The 23,594-nt window shown below is 46.8% G+C and overlaps 1 protein-coding gene across 3 annotated transcripts in view; it reads left to right on the top strand.

Moving 5' to 3' along the window:
* Positions 1–23,272, top strand: part of ARHGAP10 (Rho GTPase activating protein 10) — a 337,781-nt gene extending 314,509 nt beyond the window's left edge. For 2 of the 3 annotated variants that reach the window (XM_003927990.4, XM_074396841.1), the window contains 3 exons: positions 13,357–13,509; positions 14,628–14,719; positions 22,492–23,272. In XM_003927990.4, the coding sequence (XP_003928039.2) occupies positions 13,357–13,509; positions 14,628–14,719; positions 22,492–22,580 (334 nt within the window). In that variant the 3' untranslated portion in view covers positions 22,581–23,272. The remainder of the gene's footprint in view (positions 1–13,356; positions 13,510–14,627; positions 14,720–22,491) is intronic. The other variant, XM_074396842.1, reaches the window with a different exon arrangement.
* The last annotated feature ends 322 nt before the right edge of the window (positions 23,273–23,594 follow it).

The following is a 23,594-nucleotide window of genomic DNA, read 5'->3' as shown; positions in this document are numbered from 1 at the left end:
TGCTCAAGCTAATCCTGAAATCCTGACCTAGCTTCATGGTCCAATTTAATCTTAATTTTCACTTGAGGAAGTCTTCCTCATGCTCCAATCTACAGGGAACCTCTAAAGAGATTCCTTATCAGTATTTCTGCTGATAACTCATTATTTGGCACTAAGAAATTCAAGGTGCCTTTGAGTATTGGTTAATATTTGCCTTTTAATATTATTTGATATTTATGTAGAATAAATGTTTCCACATATCTAATCTTTCCCTTATCCCAAGCTAGAGCATAAAATTCTTTATTTTTTTAAGGGGGAGGTGGTGGGGAATACAGTCTTGCTCTGTCACCCAGGCTGGGGTACAGTGGCATGATCTTGGCTTACTGCAACCTCTGATTCCTGGGTTCAAGTGATTCTTGTGCCTCAACCTCCCAAGTAACTGGGATTACAGACATGCACCACCACGTCTGGCTAATTTTTGTATTTTTAGTAGAGATAGGGTTTCACCATGTTGGTCAGGCTGGTCTCAAACTCCTGACCTCAAGTGATCTGCCCACTTTGGCCTCCCAGAGTGTTGGGATTACAGGCGTGAGCCACCATGCCTGGCCACAAAATTCTTAATGGATAGGACTTAGATTTTACATTCTTTGAACTTTTTCGTGATATTGACATAATTATTAGTAAACTTTTAATTTCCTATTTTAATTACGTATAAAAATACTTCCTTTTGGAAATCTCATTTCTTTCTGTACGTCATTGAATATCTCTTAGGCTACTACATTTGGTTTCTGATTCATCTTTCTGATAAATAAAGATCACCAACTCTTCCTCTAGGAATTCCACAGAATTAATCTTGCCATTCGCTCCTTGCTGTGTTTTGTTTCCTTAGCGTTTATAAGTTCTTACTGTATGTTCTCTTCTTGCCTCCCCCCCATCTCTGCATACCAGCTGTACAGTATTAAACATGATAGGTTCTGAGTAAATGCTCATTAAGATCCCTTTTAGCCAAAGTTGCTATGAGGCCATTAAAACTCTGCTTAGGGCTTTTACTGTGATCTCAGGTTCTAAGGAATGGAGTCCAAAAGTGTGTGGATCACATAGGGCCTCAGTAGATCTGCTGAACAAAAATGCCAAAATCTTGTCCACTAGAAAGCAGATTTGCAGAGGGAGACTTACAGCAGCTCTGTTTCTGACACAGGCAGCGTGTCAATGCAGCTGTTTGTCTTGATAGGTAGAAAACAATGAGGCAGAATTGAATTCCTTGGGTTTCGGCTGATGTTTGTGACTTGTGGGTATTATTCATTGCAGTCAATCAATCTGTAGCTATTACTTACCTGAATACTCAGTAAGGTGATGGGTGACTTCATTGCCAGTGAGGAATTGCTAGCTCAGTCTCCTTGGAGGATGTTACGTCATAGGTCAAGGTATTTCAAATGTTCCAAAGTCATTTTTTTCCCCACAATAAAGTAGTTTTCTCTAAACAGGTTTTCTTCTGTTGTAATTGATGGAACCAAGTCTTTGACAAGTAAACCTTTTAGATTCTCTGCCACAAAAGAAAATCTCTTTTAGGAAATAGCAGGGATTGCTATCTGCTGCCTCTACAGATTTCAATTGAAAAGGGCCACCTCCTTTCCTGCCAGCGCATTCTCAAATTCAAGATGGCACGGTCTCAGAATAGCTCTTTCTAGCTGGGGGTGCCGGCACCCTGAGATGCATCTCACTCTGTGCCCTGGCAGGCCAGGAGGACAGTAGATTCCCCTCTCTACCCACTGAAAGGCTTGGCTTTGTTTATCCTGAACGTTAAGATATCCCTAAAGCATCTATCCTAGCTAGTGCTTCAAGCTGTCGTCATGCCACTGAGATTTGTGTCTACTCAGACTTGATGTCAGTTATTTAAAATCGCTAGATAACACCTTCCTATTCCCATATACAGCCTTGTGCATGTCATCATATACTTTGTGTGCACTCACTGGGAACCATTTTTATTCCTGTCGATGAAATCACTTGTTTCCTCTAAATTGGGTGAATGAATAGGGGTTTCTCAGAGACAACTGCTTGGCATTTCAAATTACTTGACTGCTGGTTCCGTGATTGCTGTTCAGGAAGTCAATAAATTTTGCTGGGAGGTATCAGAGTACCCCCTTAAATATGATTTGTGGCTTAGTATACCACAGTAAACCATGAATGATTTGCCTAAAGTTCAGAAAAATATCATTTTAGATCAGTTTTAATAGATTTCTGTGAAGTCTGGCACCTACTGAGAAATTAGAGGGTGGCGGTCACTGGCAAATTTCGTCTTCACCTCCTCCCTTCCTCTCTCTCTCTCTTTCCTTCTTCCCTCTCCCTCCTCCTTCAGAGAAGGCCTCCTCCATCCCGGCACTCCTTCAGGACCAGGGCAGTCAGTTCACCCTGGAAGTTGGTATCTTAATCTGATTATTTCAAAAACAAATAAACTTATCTTTTAAAAGTGCTTTTTTGATACATTTGCTCTATTTTTTTTGCTAACTTGACCCAAATGAACATATACTGCTTTTGTAATAAGGGGTGGGAAGCTCTGTAAATTTCAGGTCAGGAGAGGGTGATAAATAACTTAAAGGAATGAACTTCCCATTACAAAAACTTCCTGCGTCTTTATTGGTTAGTAGGGGGATGATTTCCTAATTTAGCAGCTTTACTCTGTTTACCCTTATGTGGACCCTGGTTATAGAATGCGGTGGGTTACACTGAGATCTCTAGTGGAGCTAGTACCTTCTTCTGGAAGGATGTGCCCTCTGATGTGGGTACTGTGAAGAATGAATTGGAGGCCAGTACCTGTTCCCGTACCTAAGTGAACAGCAGGGTCCAAGGTAGCTCAAATCTAAGGAAGAACAGAAGCCAAATGAACGGGCAGGGCGTGCTCTCTTGCTGTGAGCCCACAGCAGCCTGTTAAATTCTGGGCCGAGGTTAGCTCCTTCCCCTACCTCTTGGGGGTCTGGGGACTTAAGGGAGTAGAACCTTCTTAGCAGAGGCTGGTGGTTGAGGCTGCAGAGAAAGTATGATTAGATAGTTACCTCTGGCATTTGCAGGCTCGGAGACCATAGAGCATTTAGTATCTGGGGGCACCAGACTTCCTTTCAGCTGTGTTGTACATGACATTTCATCTTAATGCTTGCATCAACCCAGTGGGGTAGATACATCTTCATTTTTAAATATTGGAAGGCACAAAGGTTGTAGGAAAATTGGCCCAAGCCACATAAGCAGTAAAGGACAGGAGAGTTTGACCCCTGATGTGTCTGGCCTAGTGACTTGTTTTACTGTAGAAATTGAAATTGTGTCGTTGTCTGTGGGGACCCTGTTTGAATTGTGGGTATTCTCCACCCCGCCCCAATTCTGAAACCCGCTGAGACAGCCACGGCTGTCAACTGGCCAGTGCCCTTGGTTTGAAGAGGGAGCACTGACCTTACATTACTTCATGTGGCTGTGGTGTATAATTATCTATGGGAATAAACACTTGAATCTGGTTGCTGCAAATTCATCATCTAACACCTTGGCTGAGATTCGGGGAGGAGGGCATTCTCTTACACAGCAGAGCCTGAAAGACTTGGAAATTTGATCTCTGCAACCAGGCAGCATCCATAATCTTTTTTTGAGTAATGTGATACTCAGTTGTCTCTCTTCAGCTTCAGAAAAGCTCTGGAAGTGAGTCTCAGGGCCTGTATCCTTGGCCATCTACTATCAATGTCTGTTCACTTTCAGTTTGGGGGTACAGCTTTTATCTTGTGTGTTTCCTTGAATTTCTTCTCTCCAACTTTGTATAGAAATATGCCATGCCAACTGCCTGGCTTCCTTACATGCTTCGATACACATCCATTGTGGCTTGCTGGGGTATTTTTGGGATCTGCGTTGTGTACTTGGCACTTGCCTGTGGCCTGATTCGTGTCTTCCTTTGCTGTGCTGTAGCTGCAGGTGCTGAAATTTGGAGATTTTATTTTTAAGTTAGAATGTTGATAGTCCATGTAACTTTAAAGCCCTACCATGAAAAGATGACTTTCCAAAATAAAAACACATGCCTGAATTTTGTAGTAGCTTTTCCACTACTTAAGACTTTAAGAACAATTAAGTCTTGGATCAGACATTTTTGGGTTTTAGTTTAACTGGTTTTTGTTGTTCAGGCTTTACTTACTTGATGCCATTGTTGTAATTTATTATTAGCTATTCATGAATTGGCTATCTGTGTCTCAATATCTAAATAAGGTAAGGACCTCACGGGCACTCTCTGTAAGTTCGAGACCGTTTACCTTGGTAGAGCGCTGTTTTCAAACAGGCCTGGCTTTGCATCTGCGTTCTGTTTCTTACAGCCCCGGCGACCTTATATAAGTTATTTAAGCAAACCAAGGCTTAGCAAGATTATCTGTAGAAAGGGGAATAATAACATCTGCCCCTCTGGGTCGGGGTGAGGTTTCCAGATACCACATGTAATAAAACCCAGTCACTGCTCCCCTGAGAGCTCGAGGCAGCCACCTGCTGGGATTTTCCTTCCCTCTGAGAACGTAATTTAATATTCTTAGTTTAACTTGACCCCAACTTCCTGGTTCATCAGTTACATAATCTCCTCACTAAATAGCTCAGATTTCTAGCCTTGGGGAAGCTCTAGATGTTGACCTGAAGTTGTGTTTTGAGCAGTTACTGTATTTATTCCCGGAGGACTCAGCTGGGGCTCCTCTCCTAGCCTCTCAGGATCTGCTTTGTCAGAGCCTCTGAGAACAGATCCTTGGCTGTCACATGGTCAAGGCCTGGGGAACCCACTGGGACCCAGCCGCATTTATAACTTATTCTGAGCCTTATACTCAGGCAGCTCACCCATTACAACAAGTAACCCATAAATCTGTTCTGTAAATAATTGGAGGATTTTTCTGAGCAGAGTATCTGTGTCCCTTTGGAGCTGTGCCTGGCTCTGTTAAACATGTTCAGCCCTCACATTGGGTGGCAGCTGGTTGAGACATTTCTGTCAGTGACCCTGCAGGACTACAACCTTCAGACCTCGAATGGCCCCTCATTATCTGAAATGAAGTTACAATTCCTTTTCTGTTCAGCTAGCAAGCTAAAGTTCAGTCCTCTTACCTGATTCCACACTGATCATCTGGAAGGAAGATGGGATTAGAAGAGAACTCTTTGAGTGGAACATTGGTCAGAGACATAATTCTGTGCCTTCTCCCTTATAGCAAAACCAAGAACTTTTGCTGTAAGAGAGTGGACTTTGGGAGTGAACTTTGATGATAATGTCCTTTCTTGTTAAAGGAGGAAATCCACAGAGGAACCTCAGCATCTCACAGGTTGAGTACTGAGTGTTAAACGTGCCAGGCCCTCCTTCACTGAGTGTTAAACGTGGCAGGCTCGAGGGATTTCCTATGGTGCCCTTTCTCCTCTCCCTGACCACGTACCTCCTGCATAAGATATTTGTTCTCTCCTGGGCGTGGTAGCTCACGCCTGTAATCCCAGCACTTTGGGAGGCTGAGGCAGGTGGATCACTTGAGGTCAGGAGTTCGAGACCAGCCTGGCCAATGTGTTGAAACCCTGTCTCTACTGAAAATACAAAAATTAGCCGGGCATGGTGGTGCGTGTCTGTAATCTCAGCTATTCGGGAGGCCGAGGCACGAGAATTGCTTGTACCTGGGAGGTAGAGTTTGCAAGGAGCTGAGATGGTGCCACTGCACTCTAGCCCGATCGACAGAGCAAGACCATCTCAAAAAAAAAAAAAAAAAAAAAAACAAAAACAGCTGCTTGGGAGGCTGAGGCAGGAGAATTGCCTGAACCCGGGAGGCAGAAGTTGCAGTGAGCCGAGATGGTGCCATTGCACTCCAGCCTGGGTAACAAGAGCGAAACTCCGTCTCAAAAACAAAAAACGTGTTCTCAGGGGTGAACAAGTTACTGCTTTTATTTGCTGACTTTGTGTATTGGCTGGCTCCCTCCTGCCTGAAAGGTGATCTTGTGCAGTTCCAGAGGGCTTCTGCTTGACGAAAAAGCTGGGGATGTGCGGGTCAGCCCCAGACATGAATAAGGGAGCCCTGCAACACAGAACCAGTGAGGACAGAGGGGATTCTCCATCCGAATTGCCATCTCTTGCAACCCCCACACCCCTCCGAGGCTTCTTACCTGGTCCGTCTAATCCATTGATGAGCAAACTGTGGCCCACTGCTACCTGCCTTTATAAAATTTTGTTGGAACACAGCTACACTTAGTTGTTTACATTTTATCTGCGGCTGCTTTGTGACTGACAGTGATGGCAGAATTGAGTAGCTGCAGAAGGCCTACCAGGCTTGAAGTATTTACTCTCTGGCCCTTTACAGAGTAAGTTTGCTGATCTCAAGCCAATCAGTCATCAGAACTCATCTGTTTGGAAGAGCCCACCTTTCTTCAAACCCGGCTTCAGGAAGTACAGTTCAGCACTGCGGTGGTAGATGGAGAGTGCGGGTGATTTTAACTGTATGCTTCACACGTCTCTTCTTGTCATTAGAGCAGCCAGACATTTTCCTTATGGGTTTTGGATGCCCTCAAGTGTTTGTTTATAATTTCAAAAGGTCTTTAGTATTTCAGCGACTGAAAAATCTATGTGGGGTTGTTCTTTTTCTAATGTATAGTTTAAATACATTTTTATTTTGGAATAGTTTGTTTGCAGAAAAGTTACCAAGATACTACAGGGTTTCCAGAGACCCATCACTCCCCCACCCCGCCCTTAGCATCTTACAGAACTGTGGTACCTTTGTTAAAAAACAATAAAATCAGTGTTGCTACAGTACTGTTAACTGAACATATGGACTTCACCAGTCTTTCCAATAATGTTCTTTCTCTGTTCCCAGCTCAAATCCAGGATGCCATGTTTCTTTTAGCAACTTTATTTTTAAATGATGACATCTTAATATATTCACGCTTTTTTTCCCTTTGCATAGCTGATGTGCTGTGTTTTGGTAATTTAAATGGTTAGTGATGATACACCCCTAGAAATCAGAGGTAAGGTCTGACCCAGAAATATGTAATAGTAATGAGGGCTTCGTTTATTGACTGCTCAGTATGCTTCCATGCTTTATGCCTATTATCTCATTTAAACCCCATAGCGCCCCAGCCTATGAATCATGACACTCTCCTCAGTAGCTGAGGGAGTTGAAGTTGCTCAGCCAAGTTTCAGTTGTGGATGACGCTGAGTGCAGGCTAACGATGGCACCTGTGGGCCAGCCTCTAGGGGGCACTCTTAAGTCATTCACTTCCTCCTCAGCATGGCCTCTAGCAATTGACGAAGAGAGGAAAAAGACTAGGGTAGGAAGAAACTGCACACTGGCGCTCAGCCAGCAATGGCAGTGCCGGCTTTGGCACCCAGGTCTCTCTGCAGAGTGGCAGAGTCTTACGCACTTGTTATTTGCATGTGTGTAATCCTTCAGTGGCCCTTCTTTGCCTTTAGCTTGTGATCATACCTCCTGAACATCCATCTCTCACTGTTCTTTCCATATTCTGTTCCAGTCACTCAGAAGGACCTGAGGGTCTGAGTTCTGTGCTGTCTTGTCAGAACAGGGTTTACTAGAAACATGACTTTGAGTCAGTTGCTTTAATCTTTCTGAGACGGTCTTCTCATAGGTCATGTGGAATAATAAGGTGGTTGGGAGTAAGTGAACTAGTTTCTGTGTGTTGCATCTAGCACAGGGCTAGATTGCACAGTTGTGCCTTGCATGAGCCTGGGTGTGGGGAGGTGATGACAATGTTGACTATGGCGGCATCGGCTTCAGCATTAGCTCCGCACAGAAGCTGCCTCCTCCAGGAAGCCTTCCTGGCTATCCCCATGGTTATTGGGTGCTCCCTCCACTCTTCCTCTGAGGGGCCCTGGGCACATCTCTACATGGCAGTCAGTGCCTGTATTACGGTTATTAATTGGGCATTTTCTACTCACTTGGCTGGAGAGCAAGTGTTGTCACGGTCACCTGGGTGTTCCCAGGGCCTGACAGGAAGTCCTCAGACCATAAATGATGAGCCAGTGGGTCTGCTCTGAATCTTCCTGATGGGCAGCAAAGGCCACCTCCCCCAACCCCATGGGTTTTGGCAAGTTGCATGCCACAGGCCTTTGTTTCTCTGCGCTGCTCTGGCCCCTCGGTGTGCTTTTGTGGAGCCAAACAGTGTGCTTGCGTGTGGAGTTCTCCCTCTCCTGGCACTTAAGGAATAACTGGCATTTATTTGAACAGAGATTTCCCCATAATATACAGATCTACAATATTTCCTTCTGTCTTTATTAACATTTTCAAACACTCTTGCCCAGGACAGCTGTTCTAGACTTATGCTGTATGTTTCCCAGACTGGCATGAAAGATCATTTCACTAATATGTTAGCTTCTGCTCAGAGACCTGGCACATGAGAGTTTAGAATCTCTCATAGCAGTGAAAACTTTGGATTTGATCTCGTATTGCATAACTATAGTGAAATATCTTGGTATTTGGGGGATTTAGTCACTTCAAATAAGCGTTCGTTTCTTTTCTTAATGCGTATTCTCCTTGCTCTGTCCTTTTGAATTTAGATCGCACTCATTGCTTATACAGCCTGGAATGGGGCACTTGGATCTCTAGCGCTGCCCAAAGCCTGACCTGTCTATGTTATGCAAGAAATGTTTGTTAGATGCAGGACTTCTCCGTTGACCAGTGCAGCTGGTGTCGAGTTTTAACAGTGAAGGCCCTACTCCCTTCCCCCTTTCTGAAATGTCTGTGATCTGCCGCTGCCAGAACTTTTTTAATATGCATGGAGCGTCGAGTCTGGTACTGGAGGAGATTGGATCACAGTTTGAATCAGAAGCAGCATGGACTGCTGATCTGTTCCGTTTTCTAAAAATACGCTTTGTAAAGTATCCACACTGTTATAATTTCATGTTTTGGAGTTTGGCCCCACTGCTGTACGGGAAAGCTATAAGGTCTTTCCCTGAAATTCAGGCCTGTGTTTCCAAGCAAGAGTGTTGACTGTTTTTAAAGAGAGAGTTTCCTCATCCTTGACACAAATGCGTATTCTTCCCTGCTTACTGTCTTCCCCAGCAATTTACCCACCCCGCCTAAACGCAAGAAACGCCTCTGTGGCTTCAGGAACAGTCAGGTAGACTTTCAATCTACGTATTTTCAGGAATGTGTTTCCAAGTTAGCAATTTGAAGTCTTCATCTGCTTTTAGTGAAACACTCTTGTTTCTATTTGTCCTCTTTCTTTGAGAAGGAAGAAGGGTGATGTTGGCTCTTCGTACTGAAAATGGAGAGGATCTCCTGTTTTAGGAGAAGGCTTTTGCAGTGTAGTGTGTTAAGCTGGGATAGCGAACAGATATGAGTAGTTTTCTATATTTCTGTCTTGGTAAATGTGGTTTCTGAGCTTTTTAGGAACAGTTGACTTCTTTCTCCATTTTTGCAGACTGCAGCTTGGCTTTCAAGAAACTTGTGGCATTTAGGTACTTTTTTGTACTTGGTCAGTAGATTGGCATTAAACAGAATTGGTGGTTTGTGCTCATGCCAGTCGTACTAATCAAAAATCTGCATTTAAAGGGACAAGAAGAAAAAAGGCAATAAATGGATTTTTAAACTGTTTAAATTTGGGAAATGGTAGGAAAAGACTCTCAATATTTCATTATGTTCTAGAACATAATGAGCTTTTAATTATTATTTCACTAACCACCTTTGATCTTTTTCCCAAAGACGTTCTCAGCCGTGGCTCTCCTCTGAACCACGGAGTACACAAAAATGATCTGGTGACTGTTTTGGTTCTCCCAAGGATGACACTGTCAAGAACTGTGAAGGGTCTGAAATTTTACCCTGCTTGCAAGCTACCAAATTAGCCTACCATTGTTTCTGGGATGCTGGCAGAAGGCGTGGGACCCGCAGTCAGAGCCAACAGCCTCTACTAATCACAGCAATGACAGTATCAGTGCTTTCCTGTGCCAGTTCCCTGAGTCCCAGTTCTAACAAGGCGATGCAGCTTGGGCTGGGTCATGCCTGCATGCTACGGGAGAGAAATCTGGAGCTTAGAAAACCCAGATCTTTTATAATGGTAAAGCCCACTCAGAGAGAGAGAGAGAGAGAGAGAGATACCATAGGGCTTAGTTCTTTCTTGGAGCCCAGGCTGAGGAAAAGCTGTTTGTTTAGCTGTTTGCTGTGGGCTGCCATTCCAAATGCCTCGTGTTCCTTCAAACTGTTTTAAACAAAAGAAAATAAAGTATCAGAAATTCTTTTAAAACTAATACTTTCCTCTACTGCTTTTTGAGAAAATGTATTAATTTTACATAATTAAATATTTTTTTTAAATGTTGATTCTTCTTATTAAAAAGTTACTTAACGTTTGGAAGGTAGGAGATGGTTACATAATGGAGCTCATGTTTACGATTTTTTTTTGGACTTCCAAAAAATATGGACAGCACATCTATGAAACATGCTATCATCGTCTGACCGCTACTGGCCTGAGATGTGAACTCATTACATGATTTAATTATATTTACTCACTTCTTGCCTCATCCCTGATTCTTCCCAGCAGACAAGTCTCTGCAAACTTTCCTGTATCCCAGAAGCTACTCTTCCGGTTGTGCACACATCCCACTGCCTCATCTCCACAGAGACTGTCTCCAGCCTTGCACATTGCTCCATCCTGTGAATATTCCAGCTCACAGTGTGTCCATGTGGGGTTCTGAAATCAAAGGAGAGTTACCTAGTGGAGGCTTCTGAGATACATTCAGGACCTCACAGAGGCTTAAGTCTACATGGGAAGTCTGGGAAATAATCTTGGCAAACTGATTAGTGCTAGATTACATAGCGCATATATGTGTTTAACAGCAGCAGAAAGATCACAAAAAACAGTGTGGGGAACCAGACCCTGGACAAGGATTGCCGATTCTGCATGTTTGTTTTGGGATGAGATGGAGAAAGCCAGGTTGCGGGACAGGCAGGCCTTTCTGTTTTGTATCTGTGATTACAGTGGTTCTTTCACTTTCTTAAAATGGTGGGGTATTTTCTCTTTACACACATGCATGTGTATGTGCACATACACTCTCTAAAACTCAGGTTTGTTTTTTTTTTTTTAAGAAAGATGTGAGGATTAAGTAGACAATAGCTGTAAAATTTATGCTCTTTATTTTTCAAGGGCCATATAAATATAGTAACATAGTTCCTTTATCCTCCTCCTGCAACTGTCCTCCCTCTAGGCAGATGGATGACTGAAGGGTTGATGGGGGGTGTGGCAAAACATCTCATCTTCCTCCTGCATTGCCCTCCAAGTGCCTTGAATAATTGCTGGGAGATAACTTGACAATTGTCTGGCTAACTAAGGTCTTAAATTTCTGGCCAGGGCTCCACTCACACCTGCCTCTCTTCTCCCTTCCTGATTAGTAGGACAACATGAAAGGTTCCTTTTTTCTTAAAAAACGAGTGACTTTTGTGACTGGTGATACAGATCACTTTAAGATTTATCCGGCCTTGGGTTTATGACTCCCAAATGAATGGCTGGATAGGGGAATTGTAAATAAGCTCTTCAAAGAATAATGTTTTTTAAAATAATCCTCTTTTTTTTCTGACCAAAGGATAGGAAAGCTTCTGTGTATTAAATACCTACTAAGTCAACTATGTACCAGATTTGTAAAATCCAGTTTTGGGGGCCAGGCCCAGTGGCTCACGCCTGTAATCCCAGCACTTTGGGAGGCCGAGGTGGGTGGGTCACAAGGTCAGGATATCGAGACCATCCTGGCCAACATGGTGAAACCCGTCCCGACTAAAATACAAAAAGTTAGCTCGGCATGGTGGCATGTGCCTGTAGTCCCAGCTACTTGGGAGGCCGAGGCAGGGGAATCGCTTGAACCCAGGACGGGGAGGTTGCAGTGAGCCGAGATTATGCCACTGCATTCCAGTCTGGTAGCAGAGCAAGACTTCTTCTCAGAATAAATAAATAATCCAGTTTTGGTTTTAGAACTTTCTAATTTGATTGCTCAGATGTTGGCTGATAGCTTCATGTCCCTGCCACTCAGATCTCACGAAGCCAGGCTTCGTGAGATCTGGAAAAAGAGTTAAAGATCTTCCTGCAGAGGCAAGAGAAATACTTGAAGTTATCAGGGAACAACCAGTGTCAGCTTGCCCTTTCATGTATTGGTGTTGCAGGTATTCACGGAAGGTGTATGAGTTAGAGAGGCCACAGGAGGAGTTCTGGGGGAGATGGAACTGGAGCTGAGCCAAGGAGAAGGGCAAGATTAGAGCAAGCAGAGGAGGGCGGGGGAGCTTGAGAGGAGAGGCAAAGCCTCAGGCAGAGGTGGGAGCACCAGGAAGCAGAGCTGTGGCAGACAGGGGAGGCTGCTGGGGCGGGGTACCCGGGTAGGCGGGCAGGTGGGGAAGCATTGGATATGGGAGACAGGTGGTGAACTTGGCCCTAGGTTGCAGAGTGTCACTGTGTTGGAGGATCGCACCTGGGGGGCTGGCCAGGAGACCACGCTGGTACTGAAGGACACGGTGTCAGTTGTCAGGCAGGGGAAACAGTCAAAGACCATGCTGAGGGATGCGGAAGTCCCGGGAAACCTCTCATGGAAACTGGTGTACTGGCTTAGCAACTAGGGGGAATCTGAGGTGAAGAGCACCTGGGCGCAGCAGTCAGGGAACACGTGTGTGTTCCAAATGTCACTGAATGAAATGAGATGCTTCTCAAGGGAACTTCATATATCATAGTCACAAGCCTCCAGTTCTGAGATAACTGAAGGCTACCTCAGATCAACATACATCAACTACTGCAGCTTTCCCTCTGTGTTTAGACGCCTCTCCAGCAGTCTGCTCACTGATCTCTTTACGTTAATTGAAAAACAAATGGAAATGTTAAGAAGTGCTCTGGTCACCAGAGGTTTTTGCTGTTCATTGGTTTCTCCCTTGAACTCTAGTCTTTGGCCCTTTCTAGAGGAAGCCTGAATCCCAGTGGCATTGTCTTCTGAACTGCCATACGTGTAGGAGCAGGTGAAAGATCTTTCAATGTTTAGCTGATCTTTTGCAGCTTCTGGTCATGTGCTTGATGCTAGATTCCCGTGATTTTCCTTCCAATTAGACGAAAAGAATACTTCGAATGTCCTGCTATTCTTTTGAGCAATTTGATTCTGGTTTTCTGATTAGTGAACTCCTAGGGTGCTAGCTTGGACAGATTGGAGAACCCGGAGGACAGGAAGACAGCTTGAGTGCGGGGCTGTGGCTGGTTTCTGGGTTGCTGGTATCTGTCGTTTAGGCTGCAGGCCTGGGAGGATGCGGAGAGGACTCTGTCCCTACTGGTCAGGAGTGATAGGGGAGTTAGCGATCTAGTCATCTGGGGTTGGGATGTGGTGCATTTGGTGTTCTGTGGCCTTTCTGCTATTAATCCTGTCCTTCAAACTCCTACCCTTAGCCCAGGCCAGAGCCGGTCATCTATGGTCCAGTGGCTTAACCCACAGTCTCCAAGCACAGCAAGTTCCAACCCAGCTGTGACACCTCCTTCACCCGAGTCGTCCCCTTTCCCCCTTTCTCCTCCTGCTACTGTAGTGGACAAGCCACCTGAAAGGTACGTGCTTCGGAGTGGAATGTGGAATCCGGTAGCAACACACAGAACCTGAGCAGGTTCTTGTGTTCTCTGCTTGCTGAGGTGCCCCCGGCATCCCAAACTTGATAGACGGCCCTTCCCACCTTGTATCAGGGCGGTGCCTCACTCAGTTCAATAGTGAGGATGTTCTTGGGAGAGTTTGCCTTACATGAGGCCTGCCTGAACCTACTCCATCTTTATGGAGCTGGGTGTGCATTTATAAAGACGTTCTCATTTTGGACGAACTTCTTGTTTGTGAGTATGAAGCACATTCTTTGTTTTAAAGGTAGGCAAATTGGCACTGGAAACATTCACTTCCATGGCATTCAGTGGCCAGGTCCATAGAGGACAGAGCGGCTGGCGTCCAGCAGGCTCTTCCACCTGGTAGTGGCTCAGGCGCTTCTTCCTGTCGGTGGCTTCCCCCACGCCAGTGAGGCGAGGCATTCGCTTTGGCTTTGATTGGACTGGCTGAAAGCATGGTTTCCATCCTTCCCCAGTGTGTCCTTTTCATGCAAGGACGCAGAAGTTGCTTTGACAAATGGTGAGAAGCTGGGCCTGGTGTGCCTTTCTTGGGTTGGAGGGAGGGTCTAAATATAGAAGACTCAGGCAAGAGCAACAAGCCCCTTCCAGAGTGATGTGGGGAGCAGTCGCTGCCCGGGACGGATCTGGGCTTGTGGTTTTCCACCTGTTGACTGTGGATGGGCCGCCTCCCTTCACCAGCTGGCCAGGTGTCTCCAGGTGTGTGTGCTTTTCCTAATAGACCAATCAGAGTGCTTGGAAAGAAGCGTGTTGTGGTTGCAACAGCACTGAACAGAGGAAAGGGCATCCCACCAGGCAGGCAGGAGAATTAGGTGAAGTGGTTCAGTGACAGCTCCTCAGAGAGGCTCCCCGAGGAAAGGCTTGAATTTCAAACCCATCATTTACTTGAAAATCAAGTGCTGTGCTTAGCCTGCTGTTCACTTCTACCACGTTAATTTCTTTTTTTGGGAGGAGTTGCCCCACTGGTGATATCAGTGAGATTTGGAAGGGGGTTTGAGGGTGAGGTTGCTGTCTGTTTTTCACATTTTCATCCGTGTCTTTTGTGTTCTCTTTCTTTGCAGCCTCAGCAGTCGGAAGGCTCGAGCTGTGTATCCGTGTGAAGCAGAACACAGCTCGGAATTATCTTTTGGAATAGGAGCCATTTTTGAGGATGGTAAGTGTTAGTGGGAGCTTTGTGGCTGGACCCGTCCTCTCACCCCAGAACGTCCGCAGCACGGAGTGAGAAGTCAGCGGTGGTGCTGTATGCAGCAGGGCCAGCTGTCTCCTTGATGCCCGGGACCGCGCTGAGCTGCTGCATTGGGCTCCCAGGCCAGGGACCTGTCGTCGATGACTGGAATGTGCTGTGCTTTCCTCTTGTTATTCTCAGACTCATCTCATCTGTGGGTCTTCATTCAGGTCATCTCTCCCCTGACGGGAAGAAGCTAGTGTCACTTGGACTTAAGAAATATTTCTGATTTTCAGGCTTTATTTTCTTTGTTCTCCCAGAGTTCCTAACCAAGGTGGTTTAAACCCTTCAGGTTTACCAACCCTGAGTCATCGGAGAATACTACTGTTCCTAAAAAATTGTGATTTCTATTTCCCTTACCATTTTCTTGCTTTACATTTTTGCTGGTTTGAACAGGGTGTGAGTCTTCAGATACGGGTATTGACTTTGCATATTGAAACAAGGGTGTAGCTTTTGAGTGTTTAATGTTCATACACAAGCATTTAGGAGCTACACCTGCTTGAATATTTTAAAAAGTTCTCTTAGGGCTCAGTGTCTTTTCTCTCCTGCTCTTGCTTTCTTCCCTCCCCAGTCCTGCTCATCATGAAATGCATTGGTTGCTGTGGAAACCGTGATGTTGTGTGTGGGCGGAGCTCCTCAGAAGAGTTCCGGGGAAGCAGTAGGAACCTTAAATGCTTGGAATGGAATGGCTGATTATCCAGAATGTTTGGGATATGTGGAATATATCAACACGAGGCACAGTGGTGTACTGTCAGTAACGCAGCATTTGCTGACAATTGTTTTTTAGAAAGCAAGTTGCCTCATTTAGAATAGATTTCTGTATGCGCGTGATATGTACTCTTCAGAGACAGAGACTCCTGGTAGTGTCAGAAAACAAACAACAACAGCAAAACCCAACATGGAACAGAATTAGACTTTGTGGAGAAATTTTGTTCTTGGAGTAGAAGACGATCATTCCTCTGTCACCATAACATACATGCAGTTTTGACAAGAGAACGTGGAACATAGCTGCACTGTCTCATGTCGGCACACCATATGGCTGAAGGGGAGACTGAGATGGTAGTATTGAAACACACTCATTTGAGAAATGCGGTGAATTTTTGTTTTGTGTGATTAGATTTGTTTAGAAGGCTCTGAACTCCCTCCCTGCAGTGTGGTTTGTGAAATCGTTACCTTGGTCGAAGGTGTATCTATTAGGATATCATAGGCTGCAAGTAACAAAAATTGACACAACTGGTTGAATCAATCATGAAGATGGATTAAAGTCAGGCGCAGTGGTGCACACCTGTTGTCCCAGCTACTGCAGAGGCTGAGGCAGGAGGATTACTCGTGGCCAGGAGTTCCAGGCCAGCCTGGATAGCGTACACCCCCATCTCAAAAAAAAAAAAAAAAAAAAGGGTTAGTTTACACAATAGTAAGTTCGGAGGTAGGGAGCTTTAATTTATATTCATATGCTCAAAGATGTTATCAAAGACCAAATTGTTGTCCATCTCTCTATGGAGCTGTTCTCAGTTTGTGGACCTGGTCCTCTGGCTGGTTTCCCTGGCGGGAGTGAGGATGGCCGCCACAGTTCTGGGGGCATTGGCTGGGCATGGTGGCTCATGCCTGTAATCCCAGCACTTTGGGAAGCAGAGGCAGATGGATCACCTGAAGTCAGGAGTTGGAGACCAGCCTGACCAACATGGTGAAACCTCGTCTCTACTAAAAATACAAAAATTAGCCAGGTGTGGTGGCATATGCTTGTAATCCCAGCTACTCAGGAGGCTGAGGCAGGAGAATGGCTTGAACCCAGGAGGGAGAGGTTGCAGTGAGCAGAGATTGCACCATTGCACTCCAGCCTGGGCGACAAGAGCGAAACTCTGTCTTAGAAACAAAACAAAACACAGTTCCGGGCATCATGGCCACACTCTGGTGGAAGGAAGTATCTCATCCTTGTGTTCGTTTAAGAATGATAAAACTTTTCCAGGATTTTCTTCCTGGTTTCCCCATCCTCACATCCCAGTATGCACAACTGAGTCACAGCTTAACCTAAACCCATCATTGGTAAGGATTCGGACCAATCAGAATCATACAGGGTATAAGACACCTACCCTGGGCACACAGCCATGTGAATGAGGGTCAGTGCCTAAAGCAAATGCAGATCTGCCAGTTTAGATTAAAGGAGACGGGCTGGTCGGCATCTGACCCAGGAAACTTACATTCTCCAGTTCTAAAGTCCCAAGACGACTCGCAGTCTTCCTAAAAAGAAAGATGCATGTATGCGGTCATACATTTGTACATACATATGCATATGTGCACACACATCCCAGTGTCTCCCTGTGTTTTTGGAGGAGGAGAGCCATGATTGCCGGCAGCATGGATTCTGAACTCTGCAGTTATTTTGCCTGGGCTCACACCACAACTTTTCTGTCTTCTGTGTGACCGGGACAGGCTCCTTCAGGACTCTGGGCAGCCGATCTTCATCCTCAGCAGCAGGGATGACCGCAACGTTGATGTTGTATCAAGATAGCATTGGGGCTACTGGAAAAATAGGGTTCTAAGCGCTCCAGACGTATGTGGGAGGGGTTGCTGACACGATGCCACACTGGGTGCATCATGATGTGTCACAGACGACACTATGTTTTGAGCCAGTTCATGTCTCCCTCAGGTTCTGTGCTCTGCAGGGCTGGTGCAAGCTCTGTCAGGACTTTGCTGGCTGAGGCACCCCAGGTGTCTCAGGAGATCCTTAGTCTGACTCTCCTCTAAGGCTGGCTACTTGGAAAATACCTGTTGATGTGTTGAGAACTTTTCACTCCCCAGGGATGTGAGCATCGTCTTGAATGTGAGCTGCTTGTCTTGCAGGTGCCCCCCTCCCCCCCCCCCCCGATTCTTTTGTAGCAGGACAGATAACATAGTGGAAGGTGTTCAGAATCAACAGCGTTCAGCTTGTGGCTTCATAAGGACAATTCTCAAAGGGTACAGTAAGTTTAAAACCCTTAAGCAGGGTTTATTTGTATGTGTGTTTGCACCTTCATGTTCTGTGCACAGTTGATCTCTTAGCTAGTTGAAAGCAGGTGCTTGTCTAGAATGTGTCTAGGGAAGCGCTTCCTTGAATGGCTATGGGTCTTCCTGTCTGACAACTGACATGGAGAAGACCGACTGGCAGGTCGTGTGACCTGTGGAGCCAGGCAGTGCTCCAAGTGGCCACTCTGTACAGCTCAGCCCATAGGCGTGCTGCCAGGAATGCTTCCTTTCTGCAGACCAGCAATACTTAGGGTCCCTGGAATGCACAAGACATTTTTCCTGGGTTCACTTACCCATTTGGAATCTTCCAGCATCCATCGATGCTCTTGCTGTGCAATCAATCCCTTTTTGTACCTCATACAGGCAACAAAAGAAATTGGTTTATGGCACACAGTGGCCTTTGGAGAAAACAATCTCGAGGTCAGAGTGACCCCTGGGCGGCATCATCAGAAATTACGCGGTTTGGGATGTATGCAGCTGTGAGAAGTCCTGACCCGGAATGTGGTCAGCACAGGGGTCTTTGGCAAGTGTGTAGCTCCATGACTGTCCTTGTTCTTTGCTCTTACTGGGTGGGCCTGGACTTAAGTTATGAGTTCCAATTCTAGGCGGAAGATGTGTTTCTCTAGTAGACTCACTAGTGCTTAGCTGTTGCTCTGGGGCAGTGCTTCCCAAACTGCCCCAGAGAGAGGGCTACATTTGTAAGGCCTCAGGGCAGCGATACTCCTGTGATGGCCAGAGGGACCTTTCCCGTTTCTCTGGGAACCCTGGAAATACGTTTTGCTGGTGACCTCCAGCCAGTCCTCTCTTTCCAGACACGTGCGCTCCAGTCAGGTGGGCAGTGGTTGCCTTCCCAGGGACAGGGGTGGGAGGGGTGCCGGGCAGGTCGTTTCCAGGAACAACGCCATGTGGCGGCAGCAGTGGGGCTGCTCTCCTGCTGTCCAAGGCTTTGTCAACATCCACCTGTAGACATCGGGGAGCAGGTGTGGCCCAAATTAATCCTTAAAAGCCTCTGGTGGTTAAACTTTAAAGGTCTCAGATAGACACAGAATAATCCCAGGAAGACAATTTGGCATTATCCTGGAAAGTTGATCACATATAGACCCCACAGCCCAATGATTTGGTTGCCAGATAGATTCTTAGCACACGGAAAACTGAGAAAAAGTACTGAGTGAAAAAATAACTTCCAGATGACTAGACATTATGTGCTTCTGGTTAAGCTCAGATATATGCAAAATAAATAGGCTATTATTAGGGATATGTACTTGTGTAATAAAACTGAATTTTATCCATAGCGGAGGTAAGATAATGAGAGAGACAACATTCAAGCTATTGCTTGCCTCGGGGCAGGAGAAAGGACAGAGCCCAGGGCTCCGCCCTACTGTGGGTCCCACTGCAGTTCTGACGTGGAGTGCGGGTTCCCGGCGCCCACCGTGTGATGATGACGCTTCAGTGGTTTCAGTACTTGTCACATACATTGTCTACATTATGCTGAAAACTGAGTTGGTGGAAGGGACCTGCTTATTTTTGGTGCTACTTGGGGTCCCCGCCCCACACCCGCCTTGTTCCCTGGTGTGGTCTAAAGGCTGTGAGGACACTGTGGCTGAAGCAGAGCGAGGCTCCTGGACTGAGACCCGCAGGCACGGGGAGGGCCCATGGGGAATGACAGACACCGAGGCCTCCATGCTTGCCATCCACAAGAACAGAAGAGCAGAGCCCTGCTGTCCACACAGACACTTCTTGGGGGAAGAGCAGCGCGATAAACTAGGAGAGGAGCCCCAGATGAGTATTTTGGAGTTTGATGCTACTGAGTGAGATCAGATCTTTGGAGAGGTGGGGAGAGCCTGCCAGCTTCATCTGCAGCTGCGGAGCCACTGTTCCTGTGCCTGGGGATGCCTTGCTATTGGTCTCCAGACCCTTCTAGCCTGCCCTGCCCACCGCTCGCCCGGGTCCGCTTCCAGGCTCTTGGATGTTACAGGATCCCCCTTGGTCACTTCCATAAAGCAGTGTTCTCTCTCTTCCTACTGGCTTCTGCCTTCCAAGGAGGGGAGGGCTGGGGAGGTGGTGGATGGGGTTGTGGAGGTATCTCTCAGGTCTGTTGGTTGAGGAGGTACAGGATTCCCGGCCTGGCCTTCATTTCCCCATTCAAGCCTCCTTTTACCTCCAGTGTTGTGGGAAATCACTTTTTTCTTCCCCTGTTCATCCTTTTGTTAATACTGAGTCTGTGTTGTGCAAGTGTATGGTGTGTATAGGGTAGAAGAAGAAATAGCACGTGCAGGTGAGACTATATTTGAAGCTATCTTATTGCCTCCTCTCAGCAGATCCTGGAAGCCAAGTGCTAGTAACCCTGTGTTGCAGGTAACAGCTGAGCGAAGGGCAGAGGGGTTAACTTCCCAGGTGCATCCAGCTGGCCAGGAGTCTCCTCCAGGGCTCTGACTTCAGCCCAGGGTCCTTTGCCACTCAGGCCCCGACACAGTTACAACCCTGAGGGCCTCTTTTGCATAGAATCCAAAGCTTTTCCCTGATGGTGAGGGCATACTAGTAGCATTGCCAGCTGGGGCTTTTGGAAGAAGTGAGAAGTCTCTCAAAATCTTGGTATGAGGAACAGTTTCAGAGTCAAGGTCATTGAAGGCATGAAGAAAGTGACTTGCTGCCACATCACCTGGAGAGCACATCTCTGAATTTGCTTATTCATTCATTACACAGATCATCATGCATCTGACACTGCTAGGTGCTGCGTCTCATGTTACAGATGTTTTATGCTCTCACAGTCTAGACTAGAAGACAGTGTCTCAGTGTGTCTGTCTCATATACACATGTATGCATGTACACTCGCACACGGAACATGTGGGGTGCATAACTGGGAGCCCCAACCTGGTTTGAAGCCTGGGGAGGAGTCTGGAGGTGGGGGATGCTCAAGCTGCTCTTTGAAGCATGAGTAGGTGCTGTCCAGGCATAAAGGCAGGGAAAGAGCATTCAGGCCCAAGGGAACAGTTGAATGTAGGGAAAGCACAGGCAGCCAGGGGAATGCAGACAGCCAGACTGTGTGTCTGTTCATCCAAGGGAGGGAAGAACAAATGGTTACCTTGTTGCAAAGGACAATCAGAATTGGATTGTTAGTGGGATATATATATATATATATATATATATATATATATATATATAGCTTCCAAACTGTGGGCAGCTATACCTTAGAGGACCGTGAACTCAATTCGCTGAGTTACAATTAGCATTCAAAGAATGATCTTTTTCTACACAGATCCATGGGGCGGGGGGAATTAAATAATAGAATACAGAAAGGAAGGCATTGCACACAGTGAGGGTAAGAGTATTGCTTTGTCAGACTTGTGTGGGTTATGGAAGTCTATGCGTGTACTTGGTTTTTGATAGGAAATTTTTCTCCTGAGTTGTGATCAGAAGCCACTTTTCCCAGCCGCCTGTCGAGTTGGTCTGCTGGGCTAGCCCACGTGTCCCCTTTTGTTTATGCCACAGCTGCCACGCCTGCACTTTACCACGGTTGGGGATTGGAGCTGGGGGCCGTCCACAGCTGTGGGTTGTTAAATGCGTTACTGGATTTCTGAACCCTGGTGACAAGTGGTTGGACCTGTGCCTTTGTTGTCCAGACTGCAGTTTTCTCTTAAGTATCATGTGGATATTTATGAACAGTCCATCGTGCCAGGCACCGTGCCCAGATGCATAAGGCTCAGACTGCTTTCAGGAGTTCCCCATCCAGCATGGGAGTCAGACCAATGCCCAGACAATGCCTGTGAGGGCTGAGAAGGGTCGGGAAGGCTCTCGGAGGAGGAGGCATCCAATCAGGTCTCTAAACAGGAGGAGTTACCTGGTGAAGAGGTAGGGGAAAGGCATTCCAGGCAGAAGCTGCTGCACTTGCAAAGGCCTGGAGCTGCAGTTGGGATTTCGCTGGATGCTTCATTGCAGTTGTCATGCATGTTGTGCCAGTGGAGTGTGAAGAGCTTCTGGAGGGGCGGCCGGAGCCAGGTGCCCAGGGGTCTGTGTTCTAGACCAGTAAGAAGCTCGAGTTTGAGGCTGGGAGTGGTGGCTCATGCCTGTAATCTCAGCACTTTGGGGGACTGAGGTCAGTGGATCACCTGAGGTCAGGAGTTTGAGACCAGCCTGGCCAACATGGTGGAACTCCAACTCTACTAAAAATACAAAACATTAGCTGGGCGCAGTGGTGCGCGCCTGTAATCCCAGCTACTCAGGAGGCCGAGGCAGGAGAATTGCTTGAACCTGGGAGATGGAGGTTGCAGTGAGCTGAGATCATGCCACTGCACTCCAGCCTGGGCAACAGACCAAGACTTCCTCTCGAAAAAAGAAGAAAAAAAAAAAGGCAGCAGTAGCAGCTTGAGTTTGACTTTAAGCAGGAGAGTGATATGATGGGCTCTATATTCTAGAGAGTTCACTGAGCATCTTTGTGCACAGTGGATTGGAAGGGGTGGGACTGGAAACTAGGACACTAGTTAGGAGGCTTCTTCGGGATTGTGTAGATGAGGATTGTGGTGACCAGTGCAGGGAGGCAGAGCCTGTCAGTGACCCTGGTGCAGACCTTGCGACCTGACATCCCAGAAGTGGGCCCTGTTCTCTCCTAGCCTCCCTTCTTGAGCTGTTAAAAGACAGTGAACACCCAGGAGGCAAGTACTTGGGCTTTTTGTAAAAGTGATTTTTCTCTTCCTTTTCAGTACAAACCTCGAGGGAACCTGGCTGGCTAGAAGGGACTCTGAATGGCAAGAGGGGGCTGATTCCACAGAACTACGTCAAGCTGCTGTAGTTCCTGGCCTCTGAGCCCCCGCTGACCCTGGCACCCAGGGACCTGCCTGGGGCAGAGAGCTACCTTCCTCCTCCGAGACTCTGGGCTGCACTCACAGGTACCTCCACACTCGGGAGTTACCATCATCACAGCCTTGCGGGGAGGAGGCAGGGGTGGGACGCACCGCACTGAACTGTGATTTGTGGATCAGAAGGGGAATGTCAGGATTCGCAGAATGGACTTTTCATTTGTCAAGCATTGGGATTTGTGATTTTTAATTATCCAGCCTATAGGATGAGAGGGATGGCAGCCTTCTGCCACCCGTGCTGTCCCCACTGGCAGTCACGCCACCAGAGCCACCCTGGCTCTGTTCCCTCCCAGAGCACCTGCTGTTTTGATTGTAAAGGGAACTGTAGTACTCGAAGGGTTAGGTTTGCACAGTGCGTGCTTGGCTCTGGCGGCCTAGTCTGAAGGGGGCTGTTGTGGTGCAGGGGAGATGGCCTCAAGCCAGAGGGAAGCAGAGAGACATGCTTCTCCAGCCTGCTCCTTCCTAGATGGCCACCTGCAGGACCCCACACTCACTGCGCTGGCAGCGTGCACTGGCGTGTTTGTAACAGGCTTCTTGGTGCTCCTCACCCGTGTGCTGTTTTCCAAACACCACCTTTTTGCCTCAAGGTCTCTGTAAATGAAATAAACTGTAATTTACTATTTGATTTGTCTGTCCTAATGTGGGTAAGCGGTCGTGGAATTCATTGTCCCTTCATGATTGATGAATCGGCAGCCTGCGATGGAGACTTGTTTCCTTCTGCTGTCGGTGTGCTCACAGGTGGAATCTGTTAGCGGGGAGCCTGGAGTATTCGAAGTGGGGTGTGTTCCTGGGGGCAGCGGCCATCTCTGATGTGTGAAACTGGAAGGGCATTCACACTTCCACCAGTGGCTGCATAGGCCTCTCTACCCCGGGAGGTGTGTGCAGGACCTGGAGCAGGGCTGGGGGGCTTTGGCTGTGGGTGGTTTGTGCCAGCTGTCTCAGTGCCC

The sequence above is a fragment of the Saimiri boliviensis genome, chromosome 3, assembly GCF_048565385.1.
Source record: "Saimiri boliviensis isolate mSaiBol1 chromosome 3, mSaiBol1.pri, whole genome shotgun sequence".
NCBI lineage: Eukaryota > Metazoa > Chordata > Mammalia > Primates > Cebidae > Saimiri > Saimiri boliviensis.
Note: the sequence above shows the minus strand (reverse complement) of the source record. Positions and strands in the feature narration are given on the sequence as shown.